The 25,354-nt window shown below is 42.8% G+C and overlaps 1 protein-coding gene across 1 annotated transcript in view; it reads left to right on the top strand.

Moving 5' to 3' along the window:
• Positions 1-2,650: 2,650 nt before the first annotated feature.
• LOC306914968 (myosin heavy chain, fast skeletal muscle-like) overlaps positions 2,651-25,354 on the top strand; it is a gene marked incomplete at both ends in the record, with an annotated part of 33,518 nt that continues 10,814 nt past the window's right edge. The window contains 29 exons of the mRNA XM_079492210.1: positions 2,651-2,854; positions 4,029-4,172; positions 4,911-5,067; positions 5,436-5,463; positions 5,575-5,680; positions 6,316-6,408; positions 6,872-6,935; positions 7,039-7,137; positions 7,719-7,822; positions 8,231-8,369; positions 9,088-9,206; positions 10,208-10,357; positions 10,474-10,644; positions 11,109-11,310; positions 12,683-12,793; positions 14,356-14,441; positions 14,544-14,631; positions 16,143-16,260; positions 17,351-17,474; positions 18,216-18,352; positions 18,940-19,195; positions 19,297-19,539; positions 20,587-20,763; positions 21,453-21,598; positions 22,132-22,222; positions 22,959-23,193; positions 23,912-24,066; positions 24,466-24,592; positions 24,783-24,901. Coding sequence (XP_079348336.1) covers positions 2,651-2,854; positions 4,029-4,172; positions 4,911-5,067; positions 5,436-5,463; positions 5,575-5,680; positions 6,316-6,408; positions 6,872-6,935; positions 7,039-7,137; positions 7,719-7,822; positions 8,231-8,369; positions 9,088-9,206; positions 10,208-10,357; positions 10,474-10,644; positions 11,109-11,310; positions 12,683-12,793; positions 14,356-14,441; positions 14,544-14,631; positions 16,143-16,260; positions 17,351-17,474; positions 18,216-18,352; positions 18,940-19,195; positions 19,297-19,539; positions 20,587-20,763; positions 21,453-21,598; positions 22,132-22,222; positions 22,959-23,193; positions 23,912-24,066; positions 24,466-24,592; positions 24,783-24,901 — 3,993 coding nt within the window. The remainder of the gene's footprint in view (positions 2,855-4,028; positions 4,173-4,910; positions 5,068-5,435; positions 5,464-5,574; positions 5,681-6,315; positions 6,409-6,871; positions 6,936-7,038; positions 7,138-7,718; positions 7,823-8,230; positions 8,370-9,087; positions 9,207-10,207; positions 10,358-10,473; positions 10,645-11,108; positions 11,311-12,682; positions 12,794-14,355; positions 14,442-14,543; positions 14,632-16,142; positions 16,261-17,350; positions 17,475-18,215; positions 18,353-18,939; positions 19,196-19,296; positions 19,540-20,586; positions 20,764-21,452; positions 21,599-22,131; positions 22,223-22,958; positions 23,194-23,911; positions 24,067-24,465; positions 24,593-24,782; positions 24,902-25,354) is intronic.

The raw sequence follows: 25,354 nt of genomic DNA, 5'->3' as shown, positions 1-25,354 counted from the left end.
TTGTCACGACAAGAGTTGGCTTTGTCCGCGGCGTAAACGTCTTTAAATAAATACTTTCTGAAATGTCTATGAGGAAAATGAACAGAGAATCATTTCCTGGGCCCTGGTAGGGGGCGGAACTGCGACGCTCTATTGTGCTGTGAAACTGTATTGTGTCTGGAATTCATTAGCACAGATTCACAACATTGAACTTTCTCATTCAGGTTACAAATAAAAGTACAAAGTCAGCCTATTGTGCTACAGTAGTGGCCTTATGACAATGTAATTAATTGATCAAAATATTAATTCATTGATTGCATGGATAATTGGCAAATTAATGTTAATTTCCCACTTGATATATACTTTCTACAATAGAAACCCTTGTATGTGGAGTCTGTACGGGGCTGACAAGCCGGCCAGAGAAGACACCTTAACAGATAATATCTTTCAAGCCAGTAGTGTGTGTGGTTCTAAGCCCCTAACTTATATCCAAATCCATCATGGCCTGTGTCCACACGCTTTGAGTCTAATTTGAGAAACTCTACTGTTTGTAGAGATCAGGGCAGATCCTCAGGAGAATGCCTGCTGACATGGGCTTCCCTACAATATCTAAAATGGATCCCCCTCTCCGATGTCCAGCGATCCACACACACCACCTAAAGCTAGCATAAGATCAATGGATTAAGCATGATTAGGGCCCATAATCAAAAGACAATCTTTCACGGATGCATGATGCCATTAGTAATTGCGTGACGCATTCTACTTTAATTTCTTATTCAGACATACTATGTCATCATCGCTGTTGGGTGGAAAACATACTTTTCAGGGAATGGGAAAAGTTATTATTTAGTGGCTTGTCAATAGCCTACTTTCTTTTTCATTGGTTAAATATTCATAAAAACAGACAAACTTAACAACTTTAAACTGGACTGGCAAATCCACAAATTCTCTGTTGAGATTGAGCTTGTAGATTGGCTGCTGTATCTACTTTTGCGCGCCACAGGCATACGGCAAGGTATACACTAGGGCATTAATTAACCCATTTTGGGCACCCTTTTGGTGTTAGCATCATGTCATGCTTTAGCTATTGAAAAATAGCAGATCTACAAGCTCATAGCGCGCCACCGAGTGGCGCGCTACGAGCTTGTATGTCTGCTATTTTTGAAAAATCGAAGAACCACTGACATAGAAACATAGCTTTTTCAGAAAACTGTCAGGATGTAGAAGACATTTTTAGAATCTGATCTCAGGTCGAAATGGGTTAATTAAAACATAAAAAAGATGAAATATGGACCGACAGTGACAATAGTATTATGTAGATGTAGCCCATCCCTACATCTCTGAGTCTTCATCACAGCAGGAATTTCAATTATCCGGGTGGCTGATTGAAACGTAATCCTCACATGGAATAATAATAACATCTGCAAGTCTTACATACTACAGGATCTAACTGAGATCATTTCCATCAGGCCTCCTGGGGTGTTCATTTAAATCACAGGGTCAAATGACCACTCAGGGTTTTTTTTGCAGTGCCGTTAAGGATCAATAACATTGTGCAGTGTTTCGAGGAGTAGAGTCTCTGTTATTTTATTATCCACTTAAAAACTTGGCCTCACGACTTTGAAACTCATTCTAAAAATACGCCTAAAATGAGATAAATGTCACAGAACGAATCGGGGAGTGGCTGGGAGTCTCCCCATGCCCAAAATGAGAGGAGGAATTCAAACAGAGGGCCAGATTAACGGAATAAAAGCAGCCCCCCTCCTCTGTCCTTTCAATTGCTGTTGAAGCTGCAGGGCTACGAGAGTGGTGAGCCTTATGTTTGTGATTACAATAGGGTCATTTATGAATGAATGATGTCATATTGTATATTACTTTACAGTTTGCCTTTATCTCATTATGATATTTCCTCAGAGCACTAGCAGAAATCAGTCCAACACGACGACAGAGTCAAGGTGGGTAAGTGATGTTTCTTCCTTGTTATTTTTAAAGTATTTAGTAGGCTTATGATATACAGTGCAATGCCAATGTGTACAATTGTTTCAGTAATAGTCTGTCACATAGAGATGGGATGGGATGGTTTAACTGGGATGGTACAATCAATCAATCAATCAACTGTGTGTCACTAACCATTTAGGACTAAATAACCGAAGTTAACCGAAATTAAGTCATATAAAATAAGTGAAATATGAACAGAATATTAATGGAATAAATCACTTAAATATAATCTATAATTTTTCCTCATACGATATTTTACAATGCCTAGTAAAGAAAAAAATCACACTTGTGTGAAGTGAGGGGCGCTCTTATCATCATACATCATGACGTAACATGTCGATTTGCTCAGACACATGTGACGTAAATTTTCAATTTATTGTCAATGTCATTTAATGTTTGTTAGGACAAAAATCTACACTATAGCTGAATATAGGTGCCCCTCAAAAATCACACTTGTGTGAAGTGAGGGGCGCTCATCATACATCATCATACATCACATTCCGGGGTGATCAGCCAATTAAATCATTACACCCAGACAAAGCTGGATGTAGGAGGGGATAGCGCCCCTCAAAAAGGCACAAATGCCCATCCCTACTATCAAGATAGCATTCACAACAAGAGCCATAATACATTTATCTTTTGTTATTCTAGATCATTACCATAATTCGTAACCATGAGTACGGATGCAGAGATGGCCATCTATGGGGAGGCGGCCATATACCTCCGCAAGCCAGAGAGGGAGAGGATTGAGGCTCAGAACAGGCCGTTTGATGCCAAGACAGCCTGCTTTGTGATCGATGCAAAACAGCTGTACGTCAAGGGGAACATACAGAGAAGAGACGGTGACAAGGTCACCGTCAAAACCGCTGCGGGCCAAGTGAGTGTCTGATTGAGACATTGATAATAATAATAATAATAATAATAATACAACTTTATTTGTATAGCACCTTTCATGACATGAAATGCAGCTCAAAGTGCTTTACAGAGCAATGGAGAAAAAAAGAAAAGCAAGGCATAAACATAAAAAAAAACAAGAGCAGTAATGCAATACAGTGAGGACATGAATAACGAAAAAATTAAAAGATCAATTAAAAGCAAGAGTGTAGAAGTGAGTCTTGAGCTGCGCTTTAAAAATGTCTACAGAGGCTGCCTGACGAAGGTACAGTGGGAGTTTGTTCCACGCCGTCGGCCCGTAGAAGCAAAACGCTGCGTCCCCGTATCACTGCATGTTACTCTCAGAGTTAAATGAATACTGAGGATTTTACTGTGTTTGTGAGTGTGTGTTCTCCAATGCCCTTTTCTGAATCAACACTTGTTTCTCCTGATTCAAGCCTGTCAATTTTTATTTTGGAACTCTGATTCTAGTGTAAAATAAATGGTAAATGGTGCATTCATATATTTTTGAAAAATCGTAAAAATGTGGCACAAATCTTTGAATATATATTCTTTCAGAGCGAACGTTTTTTCAGGCCTAATGGCAGCCATGGTCAGATGTGTGGGCAGGGTACATTTGTGTTCTGGCTTCGATCAATGGAACTAAGACCAATGGAACTATTAAATGGACCTGGAATTAAGTCCCAATTATTGTTATATTATATTATATGTTATATTATCAATACAATCTTGTTCGCGGCCCACTTGCAATATATCCTCACGGTCCACCAGTGTTCCCCGGCCCACAGGTTGAGAGTCACTGTTCTAATCTCCACCATTGATGAGTGGATGACGATTTAACCCATTTTGGGTGGGAACCCCTTTTGGTGTTAGCATTATGTTATGCTTTAGCTATTGAAAAATAGCAGAACTACAAGCTCATAGCGCGCCACCGAGTGGCGCGCTACGAGCTTGTAGATCTGCTATTTTTGAAAAATCGAAGAACGACTGACATAGAAACATAGCTTTTTCAGAAAACTGTCAGGATGTAGAAGACATTTTTAGAATCTGATCTCAAGTCAAAATGGGTATCAATGCATGCCGACCATTTCACCTATCCCCCGTTTTCTTGCTTCTCCATTATGGAAAATGACCCGGACGTCGTCACCATTTCCAAGGTTGTGACAGTGACGGAAGACGACGTGTGTCCCATGAACCCACCAAAGTTTGACAAGATCGAGGACATGGCCATGATGACCCACCTCAACGAGCCGTCCGTGCTGTACAACCTCAAAGAGCGCTACGCAGCATGGATGATCTATGTGAGTAGGAGCCTTCCTGGATAACACAGGTTCATATTCAGAACCTTTTCAGCAACAGGGGCCCACTTTAAAAAACCTTGACAGGGCCCAGCATGTTCATTTATTTATTTTTGCTCAAAGTTTCTTTATTAATATTTTCCAAATCACATAACAATATATAGCATACAAAAAAGTCTATGTCACCCCTCCCACCCAAAGAATTAACCTAACTTACACAGGAAAGTTGCAAACATCACATTCTTCATGAAATATAATCATTGCACCGATTAACTACAACCTAATTGTACTTACAGACAAATAATGTCCAAGGCAAAAGCGTTATAAGATGAATTCTCAGCAGACCATGTGCACAGCTCACGGTTTAGTGTTCAATGGGGAAATGCTGGCCCTAGGCTCACTCCCTCATGCTTTTATACCTGTTACCTCCACCACTAGATGGCAGTACAAACAGTAAGAACTGTTACTATGAACTTCACATTTTTAACTTAACTTATTTAAATGGCAGAATTATTTAAACATTTTTAAACTATGAATTCTCAACCAAAACTGGCCTTTCAAAGGCAGCACACTATTAACCCTAACACTATTATCAATATAATCTTAGTGTTTTGCCAGATATTTGGAGCCCACTTGCAATATCCTCACAGTTGGGAATTGTTGCTGTATACTGTATGTCCTTGCGAGCAAAGCAAAATTAAAATGATCCAGGTGATTTATGGACAATTGTGTGAATTGCAGACCTACTCTGGGCTCTTCTGTGTCACTGTGAACCCCTATAAGTATCTGCCAGTCTACAGTGCGGCCGTGGTGTCTTCCTACAGAGGGAAGAAACGCATGGAGGCTCCACCGCACATCTTCTCTATCTCCGACAACGCCTATCAGTTCATGCTCACTGGTAAGGTCAGATTACTATTAGGCGGATGTACAGTTGGGTGCCACCCATATTGTCCCTTATCATTTGACCCATTTAGGCCTGAAAAATCTTCTAAATCCTCCAGTTTTCTGAAATAAATATTTTCTCGATTTCTCAAAAAAATTTCAATAGCTAAATTATAACAATGTTTAAAACACCAAAAGGGGTTCCCGCCCAAAATGGGTTAACTGTCCTTTTGCGCAGATCACGCAAAACTCAGCAAAAAGAAAAGGACAATATCGATGGCCTCCAACTGTATCACTCTCGTTTTCCACGTTTAATGCTCCATTCGATGTTATCGTATAGTTGCAGTGAGCAAACATTATTTAAAAAATGTTCTTTTTCCACAGATAGAGAAAACCAGTCTATCCTGATCACGTAAGATATGTAATTCAGACCACTACAGAACAGATTACAAATGACAAAAAACTTAACTTTCTGACTTACTTTATGGCTTTGTTCATTTTATCCTGTTTCTTTGGAGCTTAGCGGCGAGTCTGGTGCAGGAAAGACTGTGAACACCAAGCGAGTTATCCAGTACTTTGCAACAATTGCAGTGTCTGGGGACAAGAAGAAAGAAAGTGGTAAAATGCAGGTGAATGAAACAAACATTGATATAATGCGCAAAAAACACTCAATGCTTATTATTATAATTATTAGGGATGCACAATTAATAGGTAGAATAATCGGAATAGGCCATATCGGCCATAAAAATGCCATATCTGTATCGAAACCGCCTCAAAATAATACAGATTATTTAATAAAAAATACATTTATGGAATGGAAATTTCTACATTTAATTTGTGTATACTCATCTCATTCAGTTGTGAAAACAGATATGGAAAAGAGTATATGCTAGATTCTTTGGCCCCCTATAGGCCCTAGGCTTGTTTCCATTGTGGTCCTCTGTATAATATCGGAATCGGTCAGAATCGGTATCGGCAGATATGACCCTGCAAATAATCGGAGATCGGTTAACCCATTTTGGGCGGGAACCCCTTTTGGTGTTTTAAACATTATGTTATAATTTAGCTATTGAAAAATAGCAGATCTACAAGCTCATAGCACGCCACTGAGTGGCACGCTACGAGCTTGTAGGTCTGCTATTTTTGAAAAATCGTGAAAATATTTATTTCAGAAAACTGGAGGATTTAGAAGAATTCTTTTACATTTTGAGGTCAGGCCTAAATGGGTTGAACCACATAGTGAATGTGATCTGCATCTGACTAGGGTTCTCTAGAGGATCAGATCATTGCTGCAAACCCCCTGCTGGAGGCATACGGCAACGCCAAGACAGTGAGGAACGACAACTCATCCCGCTTTGTGAGTTATTCTTTATATTTTTTTATCCCACGATTTTGTAACCCATTTTTCACCCCTGTGTCAATCATCTAATGTGATCCTGGGCTCTACACACCCTCCGCCAACCTAGTCCCCATATATGGGGGACATGGGGAGAGCAACGGACTTGAACTCATGCTTCCTTCATGCCTGAGTGTCCAAGTTGCTCCTTTACACCTGACAGGGGGGGAGTTTCCCTGGTTGGACGTAGCGCGTGGAAGGAACACGTTATTCCAACCAGTTCCTTTCCCCTCCATCAGGCACCCCGGCTGGCCAGGGGGAGGCAGTTTTGAGACCAGGATTACTGCATGTTTTTTGTGAGGGTACCTACCCTAGGGGACACGGGGAGTGAGTTATTAAGCAGCCAGATCACAAATATGAATTATTTCACCATTTTCTCATTTCTCATTCAATAAAATGTCATATTTATTTATCTTGCAATCAGGGCAAATTCATCCGGATTCACTTCGGAACCACAGGGAAACTGTCTTCAGCTGACATTGAGACATGTGGGTAAAATGAACTGAAATAGTGTGGATTGTGACACTATTACTACAGTATGTGAATTCAACATGTAAAAGTGGTTTATTCTTTAAACATTTTTGTATACAGACCTCTTGGAAAAGTCCAGGGTGACGTTTCAGCTTGCAGACGAGAGAAGTTATCACATCTTTTATCAAGTGATGACCAACCACAAGCCGGAGCTGATTGGTACTAATCACAGAAACGTTCATCTGTATCAGGGATGGGCAACTGGCGGCTCGGGGGCCACATGCGGCCCCCACCTTCACTTAATGCGGCCCATATATTATTTATTTCAGCTGTTACAAATAATTCCAAACAACATGCAAACATGACCTGCTTTAATTACTTCAAGTCTATAGATTAGTAGCTTAATGGGTAGTATTAAAATGTCTTTTTTATGTCCAATGTATTTGTATTTTGTTCATAAAGTCAACATAACTATAACTAAATGCATTTGAAATTATATAAAAACTTAAAAAGGTTACTTTTCAAGATAACAATTCCAAAATAGCCAAAAATTATTCAGGATTTCAATTAAAAAAATAGCCGATCTACAAGCTCAAAACGCGTCGCACTGCGACGCGTTTTGAGCTTGTAGATCGGCTATTTTTACTACCACATAGTATGCAATGTGGCCCTCTGAAGTGAGTGTGGAAATACTAGTGGCCCTCTCCATCGTCAAAGTTGCCCTCCCCTGATCTGAATAGTAACAAATACACTATGTTTGTCAAAAAGGTCATATTGACCAACAGCTATGTGTTTCACAGACATGATGCTGATCAGCACCGACCCCTATGACTTCCCCATGATTAGCCAGGGTCAGATCACAGTGGCTAGCATCGACGACAAGCAGGAACTGGTGGCTACAGATGTAAGTGGACATAGTTCATGCTAATGGTTAAAGGTGATAACGTGCTAATGTGCCTCCACCTTACAGGCATATGCAAAAGTTATGTAATTTGGATTTATAATTTAGCATTTTATTAGATTTAGCACTGTTTGTGGACATAGCACTCTATAATGTATAATAATCATATCCTCACTGTACAGATGATCTACCGTTAGACAGATATTAGGTTCTTAGCTTGCTGATACTTGATGACTTAATTCTATGATTTGATGTATTACCTTGTGTTGTTCTTGCTTACTGTAAATCGCTCTGGACTAAGACCCTCTGCTAAATGCCTAAATTGTAAATTGTGTAACAAGAAAGGACTTGCTTTCAACATGTTGTTAACCTTGTACAGTTAACAGTTGATGTGTCGTGTTCTATTTGCAGGCGGCTGTAGACATCCTGGGCTTCACCCCGGAGGAGAAGACCGGCATCTACAAGCTGACAGGTGCCGTGATGCATCATGGGAACATGAAGTTCAAACAGAAGCAGAGAGAGGAGCAGGCCGAGCCGGACGGCACAGAGGGTAGACAACATCACTGTTGATTTCGACAATTCCAAAAAAAATTAAATAGTGAAAATAGCCAATCTACAGCTTGTAGAGCTGCTATTTTCACTACTTTTGTGTAACACTCTGGTATGATAGAGTAGGACCGGGGTAGGCAACCATGGGACCGGTGCCATCATTGGCACATTGGGTGATCACTGGCATAAGTGTGAGAGAGAGCATTTTTGGTTTAAAATAAACTATTTAAAAAAAATTAGTAAAATAAATAAAGTCCCCCACATTTGTACTTGTATGTAAATTACATCCTGCACATAATTCTACATTCATTAAAACTCTGAACTCTGACTGGGGAGTGAGTCTGGGAGATTGGTGTGTTATTGCTCCGAGTCTAATGATCATTATAACAATGTGAAAGAAAATATTTTAAAAGAAGGGAAACGGTTTTATTCGTGAACAATCAAAAATAATATATTGGGATTTTTGATGTGGTGTCATTAAAATGACTGTCGACATGGCACACTGACTATCTAATATCTAATAATAATAAGGCACAAAAGTTGAAATATGGAGATACATACTTTATAGTACACCAGAGATGCTGATGGATAACATTCAACATACTGTACACTGCCTGCCATGATAGCTGTCCAGTTGTTTCTATAACAATACAATGTATTGTAAAGCAGCGCTATTATGTTGCTCCAATGTCTGTGCCATTCACATTGTTCTGTTTCAGTGGCAGATAAAGTCGCCTACCTACTAGGCCTGAACTCTGCAGATCTGCTCAAAGGCCTCTGCTACCCCAGAGTGAAGGTTGGGAACGAGTACGTCACCAAGGGCCAGACCGTCCAACAGGTGATGCCAGCAGCAGTAATAATACAATCTCTGTAAATGCATATCCTACTATAAATGTGCCACGTCTCTGCATGCGTGCGTGCGTGCGTGTCTGCGTGTGTGCGTGCTTGTCTGTGTGTCTGCGTGTGTGCACGGTTGTAATGGTAAATGGTGCATTTATATAGCGCCTTTATCGAAGGCGCTTTACATAGATTGTGCATTACATTCACCCATTCACTCACACATTCATACACCGATGGGAGCGGAAGCCATGCAAGGTACCAACCAGCACATCGGGAGCAATTTGGGGTTCAGTGTCTTGCCCAAGGACACTTTGACATGTAGACAGGAGGAGCCGGGATTCGAACCGCCGACCCATGGATCATTGGACGACCTGCTCTACCTCCTGAGCCACAGGAGGTAGAGCAGTAACTTGAGAACCGTTTGCCCCACCGACTTCATATTCGATACACGCGTTCCACTGCACACCCCCACAGGGAGTGCAGTGCCCGGTGTCGAGTCGGGCGGAACCCACGGTTCTCCAGAACCACCACAAAAGGCTCTGCTCAGGCTCTGCCAGTGGGAATCCCCTCAGTGGGAATCCCCTCACCTGTGCAATTTCCAGCCTCTGCCTCAGCCAATTGATTGCCATGGCAACCCCACACCTGACAACTGATGCAGTGCCGGTGTCGAGTCGGTCGGACCCACGGTTGTCCAGAACCGCCCCAAAAAGCCCTCTGCTCTGGCTCTGGACAGGGCCCCTGCATGCCCAGTGTCCATATATGGAGCTGGCCTGTTCTGACATCATCCGGACATCTGCATAGACTCCATATTTGGGCATGCCTAACAAAGAACTCCATATATGGGCATAAAAGAGACACAGCCATATTATCTGGGCGGGGCATGCATTTCCAACTTGCATCGTTCCAAGTAGGCCAGTGCCCAACGGGCACCACTGTAGAGGCTCCAACGGCGCTCTACTTAATAATAACTCTGTTGCATTTTGCAATTCCATTTTGCAGGTCCATAACTCTGTTATGGCTCTAGCCAAATCCGTCTATGAGAAGATGTTCCTGTGGATGGTTGTCCGCATCAATCAGATGCTGGACACCAGGCAGCCAAGGCAGTTCTTCATTGGAGTCTTGGACATTGCTGGGTTTGAAATCTTTGATGTAAGTGACAAGTACAGCACCGCAATGCAAATGATCCAGCATATAGCATCTTTATCTAATCTACATCTTGTTGAACCTTGTTTTTCTTTTTCTTTTCTCTTTTTGTCCTTTTTTAGTTTAACAGTTTGGAACAGCTGTGTATCAACTTCACCAACGAGAAACTGCAACAGTTTTTCAACCACCACATGTTTGTTCTTGAGCAAGAGGAATATCAGAAGGAAGGCATCGAGTGGGAGTTCATTGACTTTGGAATGGACCTGGCTGCCTGCATAGAGCTCATTGAGAAGGTAGGAATGGACCTGGCTGCCTGTATAGAGCTCATTGAGAAGGTAGGAATGGACCTGGCTGCCTGCATAGAGCTCATTGAGAAGGTATGAATGGACCTGGCTGCCTGCATAGAGCTCATTGAGAAGGTAGGAATGGACCTGGCTGCCTGCATAGAGCTCATTGAGAAGGTAGGAATGGACCTGGCTGCCTGCATAGAGCTCATTGAGAAGGTAGAACACCAGTGTTAACCCAATCTGTACCAGGAACGTTTGGTTACGTTTTAAGCAGCAGGTACTACCTGTGCCAAGACGTAAAGTTACGTTATTTAAAAAAAATCTCTAGCACCTGCACAGCGTTTCTATTGTAACAGGCGGCATGGATTGTGTTTTAAATGTTGTCGACTAAAACCATGGCGAAAACTGTTCTTTCTTTCTTTCTTTCTTTCTTTCTTTCTTCATATTGTATCTTTACGAACCCCCTACAGCCAATGGGCATCTTCTCCATCCTGGAAGAGGAGTGCATGTTCCCCAAGGCTTCGGACACCACCTTCAAGAACAAGCTGCACGACCAGCATCTGGGCAAATCGCTGTGTTTCCAGAAGCCCAAGCCTGCCCCTAAGGGCCTGAAGGCCGAGGCTCACTTCTCCCTGGTGCACTACGCCGGCACGGTGGACTACAGCATCGCAGGTAGGGCTCACTTCTCCCTGGTGCACTACGCCGGCACGGTGGACTACAGCATCGCAGGTAGGGCTCACTTCTCCCTGGTGCACTACGCCGGCACGGTGGACTACAGCATCGCAGGTAGGGCTCACTTCTCCCTGGTGCACTACGCCGGCACGGTGGACTACAGCATCGCAGGTAGGGCTCACTTCTCCCTGGTGCACTACGCCGGCACGGTGGACTACAGCATCGCAGGTAGGGCTGGAGGTCTCTATAGGCACCAGTGTTGTTTTTGGCAGCAAATTTCTATTTTAGTTTAGTCATAGTCTTTGGACTGAAACTTCATTTAGTTTTAGTCATATTTTAATCACCTGGAATGTCTTAGTGTTAGTCTAGTTTTAGTCGACTAAATGTCATAAGATTTTAGTTGACTAAATCTACAGTTTATTTAGTCGACTAAAATGTGTTTTGGCGGGCCTTGATGCCGTCGTAATGAGTGTTTTTACACTTGCTGAAAATAGCCGATCTACTGCGACACGTTGTGAACTTGTAGATCTGCTATTTTCAGCATGCAACCAAGTGTAAAATGACTTATACTGGATCTCTTGTCCACTAGTCCCTTCCTAACATTTTAGTCTAGTTTTTATTTGTTGACGAAATTGTCAGTATATTTAGTCTTAGTTTTAGTCATCATAGCTTAGTTTTCATTTAGTTTCCATTCGTTTTTGTCAGTGAAAAAAGGTAGTCGACGAACATTTTTCGTCTTAGTTTTAGTTGACGAAAACAACACTGATAGGCACCTCACGGTTTGATTCCCATTCAGAGGGCTACCGCTCAATTATAAATCCATTTTCCAATGCATCTCGATTCCAATACATGATTTGTTGTTTCCCCCCCTCACTAATAACTCACAGTGTGACTAATAAACAAGCACTACAAACACAAACATTAACCCATTTTGACCTGAGGACGATTCTACAAATGTCTTCTAAATCATGACAGTTTTCAGAAAAACCTATGTTTCTATGTCAGTGGTTCTCGAACTATTTCATGTCAAGGAGCCCCAGAATTATCTGTAATTGGCCGCAGACCCCCATCTGAAAATATGTTGTTCATGTTGCCAGAAGCAAAGATTTGAGTTAAAAACGTTCGCTCTGAAAGAATATACAGTAGGCTATATTCAAGGATTTGTGCCACATTTTCACGATTTAAAAAAAAATAGCAGATCTACAAGCTCCTAGCGCGGCACCGAGTGCCGCGCTAGGAGCTTGTAGATCTGCTATTTTTCAACAGCTAAAGGGGTTCCCGCCCAGAATGGGTTAAGCATCTTTCTTAAAAAAGAAATCTTCCATTGTCCGCATCGCAATTAATCTATGAACCGATTTGATTCTAATCTCAGGCTGGCTGGACAAGAACAAAGACCCTCTGAACGAGTCGGTGGTCCAGCTCTACCAGAAGTCTGGTCTCAAGCTGCTGGCTCTGCTCTACGCCAGCTTCTCCTCAACTGACGGTAAGTCTGGTCTCAAGCTGCTGGCTCTGCTCTACGCCAGCTTCTCCTCAACTGACGGTACGATGGAGCATTTAGTCTTTAGGGTTAGCTGCTGGCTCTGCTCTACGCCAGCTTCTCCTCAACTGACGGTATGATGGAGCATTTAGTCTTTAGGGTTAGCTGCTGGCTCTGCTCTACGCCAGCTTCTCCTCAACTGACGGTATGATGGAGCATTTAGTCTTTAGGGTTAGCTGCTGGCTCTGCTCTACGCCAGCTTCTCCTCTACTGACGGTATGATGGAGCATTTAGTCTTTAGGGTTAGCTGCTGGCTCTGCTCTACGCCAGCTTCTCCTCTACTGACGGTATGATGGAGCATTTAGTCTTTAGGGTTAGCTGCTGGCTCTGCTCTACGCCAGCTTCTCCTCAACTGACGGTACGATGGAGCATTTAGTCTTTAGGGTTAGCTGCTGGCTCTGCTCTACGCCAGCTTCTCCTCAACTGACGGTATGATGGAGCATTTAGTCTTTAGGGTTAGCTGCTGGCTCTGCTCTACGCCAGCTTCTCCTCTACTGACGGTATGATGGAGCATTTAGTCTTTAGGGTTAGCTGCTGGCTCTGCTCTACGCCAGCTTCTCCTCAACTGACGGTATGATGGAGCATTTAGTCTTTAGGGTTAGCTGCTGGCTCTGCTCTACGCCAGCTTCTCCTCAACTGACGGTATGATGGAGCATTTAGTCTTTAGGGTTAGCTGCTGGCTCTGCTCTACGCCAGCTTCTCCTCTACTGACGGTATGATGGAGCATTTAGTCTTTAGGGTTAGCTGCTGGCTCTGCTCTACGCCAGCTTCTCCTCAACTGACGGTACGATGGAGCATTTAGTCTTTAGGGTTAGCTGCTGGCGCTGCTCTACGCCAGCTTCTCCTCAACTGACGGTATGATGGAGCATTTAGTCTTTCAACTGACGGTATGATGGAGCATTTAGTCTTTAGGGTTAGCTGCTGGCTCTGCTCTACGCCAGCTTCTCCTCAACTGACGGTATGATGGAGCATTTAGTCTTTAGGGTTAGCTGCTGGCTCTGCTCTACGCCAGCTTCTCCTCAACTGACGGTATGATGGAGCATTTAGTCTTTAGGGTTAGCTGCTGGCTCTGCTCTACGCCAGCTTCGCCTCAACTGACGGTATGATGGAGCATTTAGTCTTTCTCATTCTTCTTTAACAACCCCATTCTACAAATGCTTTCTAAATCGGTAGTTCTCACACTTTTAAGATGTTTAAAAAAACAGAAGATGTGCAAGCTTGCAGCGTGGCATGAAGTGACATTTCAGAATAATAAAGTATTCAATCAATCAATCAATCAATCAATCAAATTCAAACTTTTCCAATACTTTCAAGGTTATTATTTTACGTTAAAAAATAGCAGATGTGCAATCTCACATTGCAGCACGAAGTGATACGCTGTGAGCTTGTATATCGGCTATTTTTTAATAGCCAACGTTTAAAAAAAAAACTGTGATAGATGATAGAAGTCTTTCTTCTGTGTGATTTTAAATATTTCTTTTCAATTATTTACATCGTAACCATAGCAGTCCATATCGTCCTAATAGCAGATATAGGGAAGAAAGGTGCCAAAAAGAAAGGGGGGTCATTTCAAACGGTCTCAGCTGTGTTCAGGGTACGTAATGCCTTTTGTCTTCAACCAAACAAACAAAAACAAAGAATGTACCACTAGTGTGGACCATGTAGCTCTTTACCATAGTACCGTCCTCTCCAACAGGAAAACCTTGGCAAGCTGATGACAAATCTGAGATGCACACATCCTCACTTTGTACGATGTCTGATTCCCAACGAGTTCAAGACTCAAGGTAACAGTGAAACTGTGCAGGAGGATGCTAAACGCACACCAGTCTTAGTAGTGGTGCCAGCTCACGGCAGAAACATCTAAAGAGTTAAGTCTTAAAAAGACAAAAGAGTGGCTGCACACACTGATAGCCAAAGAGACGATTATTTATTAGGATGCAGAGTAAAAACCAACGTTTCGGCAGTACAACTGCCTTCTTCAGGGTGGGGAAACAGTGAAACTGACCTAAATGCTTCAGTGGTGGAAAAAGTACTGACATTTTATACATAACGTCGTAAAAGTATCAATACCACAATGTAGAAATTCTCTGTTACAAGTAAATGTCTGGTATTTAAAATGTACTTGACTAAAAGGACAAAAGTATTGGCATCAAAATATACTAAATATACTATAAAGTGCTATTATGCAGAATGTCCCATTTAAGTTCAATTATGTATACACATCTTTTGAAAACAGCAGGTCTGCAAGCTCACAATGCATTGCATCAGGACACGTTATGAGCTTGTAAAGGCTAAAGTGGTTAATGCATGTTTTGTAATAATAATCAGAATCTACAAAGTATAGTGACTAAAGTTTTCAAATAATTGCAGTGAGGTAAAAGTACAATATCTCTGTTGTCTGGAAGAAATCACCAAAAAAATGTTTTAACCAACACACAGACGTAAAGGGTGTTCAATCGCACTCCATCCATCCATCCATCTTCAACCGCTTATCCATAGTCGGGTCGCGGGGGCAACAGCTCCACCAGAGTGGTCCAGACGTCCCTCTCCAGAGCAACATTAGTGACTTTCTCCTGGGGGATCCCGAGGCCAGTGAGTCGGTGTGTTTCCTCCAACTGCGCCTTGGTCTGCCCCGCGGTCTCCTCCCTTGGTCTCTCCTCCTTGGTCTGCCCCGCGGTCTCCTCCCTGTTCAATAGCACTGACTTATGAACAAAAAAAAGATGGCTAAACGGGTGGAGTTAGTTGGTTTGGCAGATAGTTTGAGGATCGAATGGAGTTAGGCTTCCGCCGAAGCACTTTTTAATACATTCCATTGGTTCAATATTTTCTAACCAACACACAGACGTAAAAGGTGTTCAATAGCATTGATTTATGTCTAAAGTCTAAAACCTCCAAATGGAGTTAAGTGGTTTCTTCCAAACAGCAACGATATATGAAAAAATCTCAAACTCCTACTTTAGTGCATGAAATGAAATGATTACTATATTTACCCAGGGTATCTGGGCTAAGCTCAAGAACTTGTTTCCAGCCAGGCCCTGCTCATAGAACATTTCATCGTAGTGGTTCAATGCCTTGTTCAAGGGCACTTCAGCGGTGGTAATTTTAACGTGTCGGACTGCTGATTCGAACTGGCGACCTTCCGGTATCAAGACCGCTCCGCAATCCGTTCGGCCACCGCTGCATGTACTCAATATAGGCTACTTTGTTACTTTCCACCACTGACTGCTAGTGTTATTACAGCATGATTAGTGGGTGTCATCTGAAATGTGGATATTTATTATAATGACTGCATCAGGTTTGATGGAGAATCCGTTGGTCATCCACCAGCTGAGATGTAATGGTGTTCTGGAAGGCATCAGAATCTGTAGAAAGGGCTTTCCAAGCAGAATCCTGTATGGGGATTTCAAGCAGAGGTACAGTACAGAATGAAGGTTTACAGTTGTAGTAATTTTGCATGCATCAATCATCATTAAAACACATTGAAATTAATGTAAACCCTGGCTGGAACAAACAAACAACAAAGTGGTGAATTCTAGTGTTAATTTATTAATAATGCACTGTATCTATAAACCTGGAACAGGTGCAAAGTGTTGAATGCCAGAGTAGGGGTGGAGGGAAAAACCGACTCACTCAAATATTGTTTGAGTGAGCGTTTTCTTTTTTTTCTTTTTTTATGTCACAATTTCTTTTTAAAGATTTTCTGAATCATTTAAAAAGAACAATATGTCAGAAAGACTTACTGACGTTATCTGGCAGAATTGAAGTGTATGATTCAACCTTTCTTGGTTTATATTGTTTATAATTCTTTTAAAATGTTGCAGAAGGAGGAGAGGCCTTTTAACCCATTTTGGTGTTTCGAGCATTCTGTTATACTTTAGCTATTGAAAAATAGCAGATCTACAAGCTCATAGCGCGCCACTCGGTGGCGCGCTATGAGCTTGTAGATCGTAAAAATGCAGCACAAATCTTTGAATAGGTATATTCTTTCAGAGCGACATCAGGCCTAAATGGGTTAATAGGTGCTAGTATACAGAACAACTAACGTTTCGACCTCTGCAGTCTTCATCAGAGTCATGACTCTGATGAAGACTGCATAGGTGGAAACTCTAAATGTCTGTGCTGCTCCAGTGTCCTCTCCTCCTTCTGCAACTATGTCCTTGTTCCTGTGAAGCACCGGACCAGCCGTTCCAGGCTTGAGGCGCGTTGGTATAGACTCCCTTTGTTCTTTTAAAATGTTCTTGGCTAAAAAGACCTCAAAATATCGTAATATCGTATTGCAGCAATTGTTGCAATATAGGCTACTTAAGAATCGCAATATAAATCGAATCGGCAGCATAGGTGTCAAGATTGTATCAAATCGGGAGGCAAGAGAATCGTCCCACCCCTAAATGCCAGTGATATTGTATTAATGACGTACTGTACTGTATCTGTAAACCTGGAACAGGTATAAAGCGGTGGCTTTCCAGTGTTAATGTATTAATAATGTACTATATGTATAAACAGATACAAAGTGCTGAATGCCAGTGTTATTCCTGAGGGTCAATTCATCGACAACAAGACAGCGGCAGAGAAGCTCTTGGGGTCTATCGACGTGGACGACACTCAATACAAGTTTGGACACACCAAGGTGATTTACATGTGCTCGTTTTATAATCTTACCTCCTGTAGCAATTAAGAACATAACAATGTTGTAGAGATATTACAGTATACTGTGCGTGCGTGCGTGCGTGCGTACGCGGGGTGCATACTTAGTTTAGACTAGTCATTGGTTAGACATGGGTTAAGGTTAGGTTGGGCAGCGGTGGCCTAAGGGTTAGAGGAGCACCCTTGTTGCCGAAAGGTTGCCGGTTCGATTCCCCGGAAGGGGCAAGGCACTGAACCCCCAACTGCTCCCCCTGGAGCTAGTTAGTGACCAACAGTATAAGACTGTGGTTGTACTGGTCAGCTCCCAGGTTTTTGTGTGTGTGTGTGTGTGTGTGTGTGTGTGTGTGTGTGTGTGTGTGTGTGTGTGTGTGTGTGTGTGTGTGTGTGTGTGTGTGTGTGTGTGTGTGTGTGTGTGTGTGTGTGTGTGTGTGTGTGTGTGTGTGTGTGTGTGTGTGTGTGTGTGTGTGTGTGTGTGTGTGTGTGTGTGTTTCTATTTCTATGTGCAGGGCGTTGCTGAAAATGAGCACCTGTGCTCAGCTACTTCCCTGGGTAAATAAAATAAATAAATAAAAAGGTTTAGGTGTGCTGCCCCGTGGGAGGTTAGGTTTAGGGTGAGGGTTTGAGATAGGTTGTAGTTGTAGGACTAATGACTGGTCTAACCAATGACTAGTCTAAACCAAAAACTGTCTAAACTAAGTACTGCACGCGTTTTTTGACCTCCTAGGTGTTCTTCAAGGCTGGCCTGTTGGGGACCCTCGAGGAGATGAGAGATGCCAAACTGGCCAGTTTGGTCACAATGACTCAGGCTCTGTGCAGAGGCTATCTCATGAGGAGGGAGATCACCAAAATGAACCAGAGAAGGTACAGCACGTTGTTGTGCTCAAGCTGTCACTCACTGTGTGCGTGATATCCTATCAAACATATCATAGAACGCCGGGGCTCCACAGCCTCCACTGACTGTGTTGTGTCGCGTTGCGTTTGGACGGCGTCAAATAATGAACCAGGCCGAATTACAGCCGTCGAACGCAACGCAACGTCGGCAGTGGAGCACCACTGATTCATTGATTAAAAAGGGAACATTCGCTGCGTTGACGCTGATGCGACGCCCGATGGATGTAGTGGAGCCCCGGTGTAAGCCAGTGCTTCTCAAACGTTTTCATGTCGAGGACAAAATTAATAATCCACCCTCATCTGAAAATATTTGGTGCCATCCACGGACACACATACAAGATTTGTGCGTCAGTTCGTGCTAGATCTGCTATTTCTTTTTATATTTGAATATATATATTTTTCAAAGCTCATATCTTCGCTTCTGGGGGTCCCTGGCACAAAATATTTTTGAGCGGTTAGGATTCGCTGGCCTCAGGTCTTAATGGGTTAGCACGTTTTGCTGGAGCCCACTTTGAGAACCCACTGATCTAACCAGAGAAACCCACTTCTCTGAACAGAGAGTCCATCTTCGTGGTCCAGTACAACATCCGCTCCTTCATGAACGTCAAACACTGGCCATGGATGAAGCTCTACTTCAAGATCAAGCCCCTGCTGAGGAGCGCCGAGACGGAGAAGGAGATGGCCACCATGAAGGAGGAGTTCGCCAAGTGCAAGGAGAGCCTGGCCAAGGCCGAGGCCAAGAGGAAGGAGCTGGAGGAGAGGATGGTGTCCCTCGTCCAGGAGAAGAATAACCTGCAGCTGCAAGTGGTGGCAGTATGTGATTTACCTTGAAATTAGTTTCAAGTGGGTGGGTACACTGGGTAGTGGGGTTGGCATAAAGGCGCTATATAAATGCACCATTTACCATTTTGCAGGACAACGAGAGTCAACGAGACGCAGAGGAGCGCTGCGAGGGCCTGATCAAGAACAAGATCCAGCTGGAGGCCAGGGCCAAGGAGCTGAGCGAGCGTCTGGAGGACGAGGAGGAGCTGAGTTCGGAGCTGACGGCCAAGCGGAGGAAGCTGGAGGACGAGTGCACCGAGCTGAAGAGGGACATCGACGACCTGGAGCTCACCCTGGCTAAAGTGGAGAAGGAGAAACACTCCACCGAAAACAAGGTTCGGAGGAAAGGGGTTTCTTGGTACCCGGGACTTTTAGATCCAATTCAGTGGTTCAACAGGTTTTGTTTTGTTTTGTTTTGTTTTTTCAGAACATGGACTCCTTAGCTGACCCCCCCCCACACACACACACACACTACATATTGTATCAAATGATGTTGCAGTTTTAAAAATGTCATAGCTAGCTGCATATACTTATGTATAGCATTGTGTTGGATTCATGTTAATGTTTATTTTCAGAAAGAAAAACAAAAACAAAAAAACACCAGAAAATACTTTGCCGAAACACCAAATCTCTTTGCGTTGCGAGCTTGTAGATCTGATATTTTCTTTAAAAACAAGAATGACTCGGTCATAACTGGTGCAACAACTTCTTGTAGCGCCCGTTTTTGTTCGTATACTGTATCTTTTGTTGGTTCACTCACTGTGTTTTGTTATGGCTTTCCTCTAGCTCCAGTTAGCTCATAACATTAGCTTCTGTTGCCACTCGCTCCGCATTGCGGCGTTCAGAGTATCCGGGTTTTTATGCCGTTCAGACTATGGGTTTTATGGGTAAGTCTCCCATTGGCTTAGGCCTTAGAGGCATCCTAGAGGTGGCCAATCATGAAAAAGTGTCCATTGCAGTCGTCTTTTAAAGATTTGTTTTTTGGGGGGGCTTTTTATGCCTTTATTGATGGGGAACAGTAGTCAGACAGGAAAGGGGGAGAGAGATGGGGAGTGACACGCGGCAAAGGGCCATCAGGCTCGGGAGTCGAACCCACGGCACGGCTGGTTTGGCAGCCTAGGTGCCCAGACGGTTGAGCTAACCGTCTGGGCCCTTTGCGGTCGTCAGTAGTGGTGCGTGCAATTAATGTAGTCCAGGCGTTTTTCAAGCACCTGGCAAAGAAGTTCCTATCACACCAATAGTGTAGTACTAGTAACTCTAGGGATCCCCTAACCTAGTTGACCCCCTGTTGAAGACCCCCCCCCCCCCCCCCACCGGATCTACGGTTTATTGATTTGCAATTTCTGCTAATATGAGAATTAATTACTTCCCAAATCCCTCAGGTGAAAAACCTGACCGAGGAGCTGTCGGCCCTGGATGAGAGCGTGGTCAGGCTCACCAGGGAGAAGAAGGCCCTCCACGAGGCCCACACGCAGTCACTGGACGACCTGCAGGCGGAGGAGGACAAGGTCAACACGCTGACCAAAGCCAAGCTCAAGCTGGAGCAGCAGGTGGACGATGTGAGTCGGCTAACTGTCGTCTACTATGGTGGTTCTCCACATTTTCTCTCTCCCCCCCAAATAATCCTATTTGAACTGGGGACCGCCACCCCCCACCCTGACAAGCATTAGGAGTTGAGGCATCACATTTTGTTTGACTCGGTTCCATCGCGCTGTGAGGCGTTGTGAGCATGTTTTTCACTCTTTCTAATATATTGGACAATGTTTAATTTTTCATTTTAGAGGTGTTAAAGAGGTCTTAAAAGTCCTTAATTGTCACTGTACTGTGACAATGAACACGGTGTGTTGGTTTGTTTACTGTGAGAGTGAAAACTAAATGTTCCACATTAATAATCATCTGGGTACACCCCAAAATAATTCCCGCCCACAGGATGAGAACCATTGGTCTCTACACAAATAAAGATGAATTAACCAACTTATCGGCGGGGCAGTTTGTTTAATGACGCGATGGCTGAGGGGACAAAACTCCTACTGAAACGAACCTTTTTCCAGGGTAAGGTTCTGTATCTTTGTCCTGATGGCATGAGGTTGAAGAAGCAATACAGGGGATGATCAGTGTCACGTGATATTGAGAGTGCTAGCCGTGTGATGGCATTATTGTTCATATCAGAAAGTGTTGGTGTGGGAAGTCAAACTAAGTACTGTATAATAATAATGCTATGATATGCTTCAATACTGTGATGTTACAGCTAGAGGGCTCTCTTGAACAAGAGAAGAGGCGCAGCATGGAGTTGGAGAGAGCCAGGAAGAAGCTGGAAGGGGATATGAAACAGGCCCAGGAATCCATCATGGACCTGGAAAATGACAAGCAGCAAAGTGATGAGAAGATTAGGAAGTGAGAACACACATCATTGAAATGGTTCTTAGTAATGTTAGCATTATGTTATGCTTTAGCTATTGAGAAATAGCAGATCTACAAGCTCATAGCGCGCCACCGAGTGGCGCGCTACGAGCTTGTAGGTCTGCTATTTTTGAAAAATAGAAGAACGACTGACATAGAAATATAGCTTTTTCAGAAAACTGTCAGGATGTAGAAGACATTTTTAGAATCTGATCTCAGGTCAAAATGGGTTAACACATTGTTCTGGGGGGGGGGGGGGGGGGGGGTAATCATGCCTGTGCCTTCGATATCACCTCATTCATTCATTGATATTGTGAGTGGGGATTCTTTTATCCCTGCTTCTGGTCAGACATAATTAAATACATGCTTTTGGGAAATGTAGTCTGTCTGTATAATGTTTGACATTATATAGCAATTTAACAGTTTAATTAAGAAAAGAATATGTTAACCACATTGAACCCAATTACATTCTGTCAAACTGTATCAAAATACCGTCAAATGTACCTACCGGTATGCTCATCTTATAGGAAGGACATTGAAATGTGTCTTCTTCTTGGGAAAATCGAGGACGAGCAAGTGCTTGGCATTCAGCTTCAAAAGAAATTTAAAGAGCTTCAGGTATTAAACAAATCACATCTTAAAAGACAATAATTCATCCTGTCATCTTCACTCCAGGGGGTCCTAATGGACTCTTTATGGGAGAGTGTAGTGTACAAATGGAACCGTTCCATTTGTACATTCTCTGAGTTACAGATCCCACCCGGTGGGCTCCCAGACAAAACGTTGAGAAAATCGTTCCCAAACAGTGGGTCTGGTACCCATTTGTGTGGGCGAGTAAATATCCACTTATTTTTGCCATTTACTTCATTTTCCATATTTCCACCAAAGATCTAAACCTTTCATGAATTAATATGTTTATTTTAAATACATACATACATACATACATACATACATACATACATACATACATACATACATACATACATACATACATACATACATACATACTTACTACATAAGGTATGCCATCTGGTGGCTAATGAACCGAACACATTCTCAGAAGTTGAAGCAGTTTTAAAGGACCCACTTTTAGGCCAGTGCAACAGAGCATGCTTTTGCCTTTTTTAAAACCTTACCCATTTTAACCAAATACATACATACATACATACATACATACATACATACATACATACATACATACATACATACATACATACATACATACATACACAAATAAATAAATAAAACAAATCCCTTAAATTGAAAAAACTAAATGTTTAAGAAGTAGTGAAACTCTAAAGCACTGATGATGATTTGCTGACTGTTCTCTCGGGGGTATACGGTACCGTCGCAGGCTCGCATTGAAGAACTGGAGGAGGAGATGGAGTCGGAGCGCGCCGCCAGGGCCAAGGTGGAGAAGCAGAGGTGTGACCTCTCCAGGGAGCTGGAGGAGATCAGCGAGAGGCTGGAAGAGGCCGGGGGCGCCACCGCCGCTCAGATCGAGATGAACAAGAAGCGAGACGCCGAGTTTCTCAAGATGAGACGAGACCTCGAAGAGTCCACGCTCCACCACGAGGCCACCGCTCAAGGTTGTTTATGGTTTTGGCATTTGGGAATTATTAGTATTAGTATTTCAATTTCAGTTTAGTTTCAATTAGTTTGCTATACGTATGTACAGTGTGCTTTAGTTTAGTTTTAAGTTTTTTAAAAGGCTTAGTTTTAGTTTATTCTATGTTCGTTTTTTAGTGTACCGTAATATAGGGTCGAGAATGCAGCATTTACTATGGTGTAAGAAATGCACATGCCCCTCCTTTGAGTCCTTTCCATGCCATGCCGGAAGGCAGCATTCAGGAGAATTGCTTTTTTTCCCGGAGTCTCCTGAACTTGAACACAGCATTTTGCGTTGAACAAATTTGTTTAGAAATCCATGTCGTTACACCGCATCTCCACTAGCTAAAGAGTGCTGGGTTGCGCCTGGGAAATAGCTGATCTAGAAGCTCTCAATGCGTTGCAGCGCGAAGCGTTGTGAGCTTGTAGATCTGCTATTTTCGCTATTTTAGTCCAAAAGTGCCCTCTTACGGGATTTCAGCCCCTGCCCCTCTAACACTCTGCACGGAGTAGAACGAAGGCCCTACGTCCTCCTGGTGGGGGCTCCTATAGGAGCCTCCTGGTGGGGGCTCCTATAGGAGAAATGTGTGTGGGGAGGAATTAATTGGCATCACGGCTAAATTGGGGAGAAAATAGCTGGTAAAAAAGCAAAAGAAAATAGAAATAAAATAAAATACTATAACCCTGCTACCGCTGCAGCTCTGAGGAAGAAGCACGCAGACAGCGTGGCTGAGCTGGGAGAGCAGATTGACAACCTGCAGCGCGTCAAACAGAAACTGGACAAGGAGAAGACTGAATACAAGATGGAGATAGATGACCTGCTCAGCAACATGGAGACTGTGTCCAAAGCAAAGGTACAGGCTGATGGTTCAGTTTGAGTTAAGGTGACTAATGATTAATGATTAATTGTCATCCAAATTATTGTGATTAACGGTTTAATTGAGTTTTGGCATTGATTGAATAATTTATCATTTATACTTTTATTCTATTTTATAATAGCAGAAATAGCTGGTCTACAAGCTACGATCTGCTATTTGAAAATGTATGAACCTTTTTCAACATGGAAAAGATATGGGCGATTAGGACAAAATAGTTGCAATTATATCAAATGATTGCGATTAAACGATTATGTAATAATTGTGACAGGCCTATAGATGTTTTACTTTATCGTTCAAATGAATGGCCAAGTGGTTTTCAATCTTACCAGTGTGTGAATATGAACTTAAGTTTCCAAATCAATGCTTCGTTGTCAGGCCAACCTTGAGAAGATGTGCAGAAGCACAGAGGACCAGTTCAGTGAGCTGAAGGCTAAAAGCGATGACAGCATTCGCCATTTCACTGACATCAATGTCCAGAAAGCGAAACTCCAAACTGAAAATGGTAATTAATTAACAACAGCAATATGTGTGTGTGTGTGTGTGTGTGTGTGTGTGTGCGTGTGCGTGTGCGCGCGCGTGTGCGTGCGCGCGTGCGTGTGTGTGTGTGTGTGTATTGTAAAAACAAATGTGGATAAACCTGTTTAGTAATACGAACAGAATTTCTCATAATGGATTATCGTTGTTTCATTCAGGTGAACTTTCTCGGCAGCTGGAAGAGAAAGAATCCCTTGTGTCTCAGCTAACGAGAAGTAAGCAAGGTTTGGCTCAGCAGGCTGAAGACCTGAAGAGATGTGTTGAAGAGGAAGTCAAGGTACACGGATTGTTTTTCCAGTGCCGTGTTCATCTCAAGAACACTGATTTGACCATGAATGGTGGCCATTTTTTCAGTCAGTCTTTTGAGTAAACTTTTGTTTAGTTTTAGTCATATTTACTCATCTGAAAAGTTTTAGTTTAGTTTTAGTCACCTAAATATCATATAAGATTTAAATGTACAGCAACACCGGCCGACAGGTGAAACCGACTAGCTAATGGGGGGCCATTTGAAAACAAAGGTGGCTTGCTGTGTTTGGCTACAACAGAAATTTGCAAGCACTGGGCTGCCAAAGTATCTTTTGTGGTTTTTCTTCTTTTTTGTACGCCCACGTCTTTCAGAAGCTAGACTGGGCAATATCTCAATTGACTGGGCCTGTGCCCGAGTGGCCCAATGGACGCTACGCCTGATTCTTATTTGTTGGCAATGACGAAATTGTCAATATATTGTGTC

The sequence above is a fragment of the Electrona antarctica genome (genome assembly GCF_951216825.1).
Source record: "Electrona antarctica genome assembly, chromosome: 22".
Lineage (NCBI taxonomy): Eukaryota > Metazoa > Chordata > Actinopteri > Myctophiformes > Myctophidae > Electrona > Electrona antarctica.
This window is presented reverse-complemented; position numbering and strand designations above follow the sequence as displayed.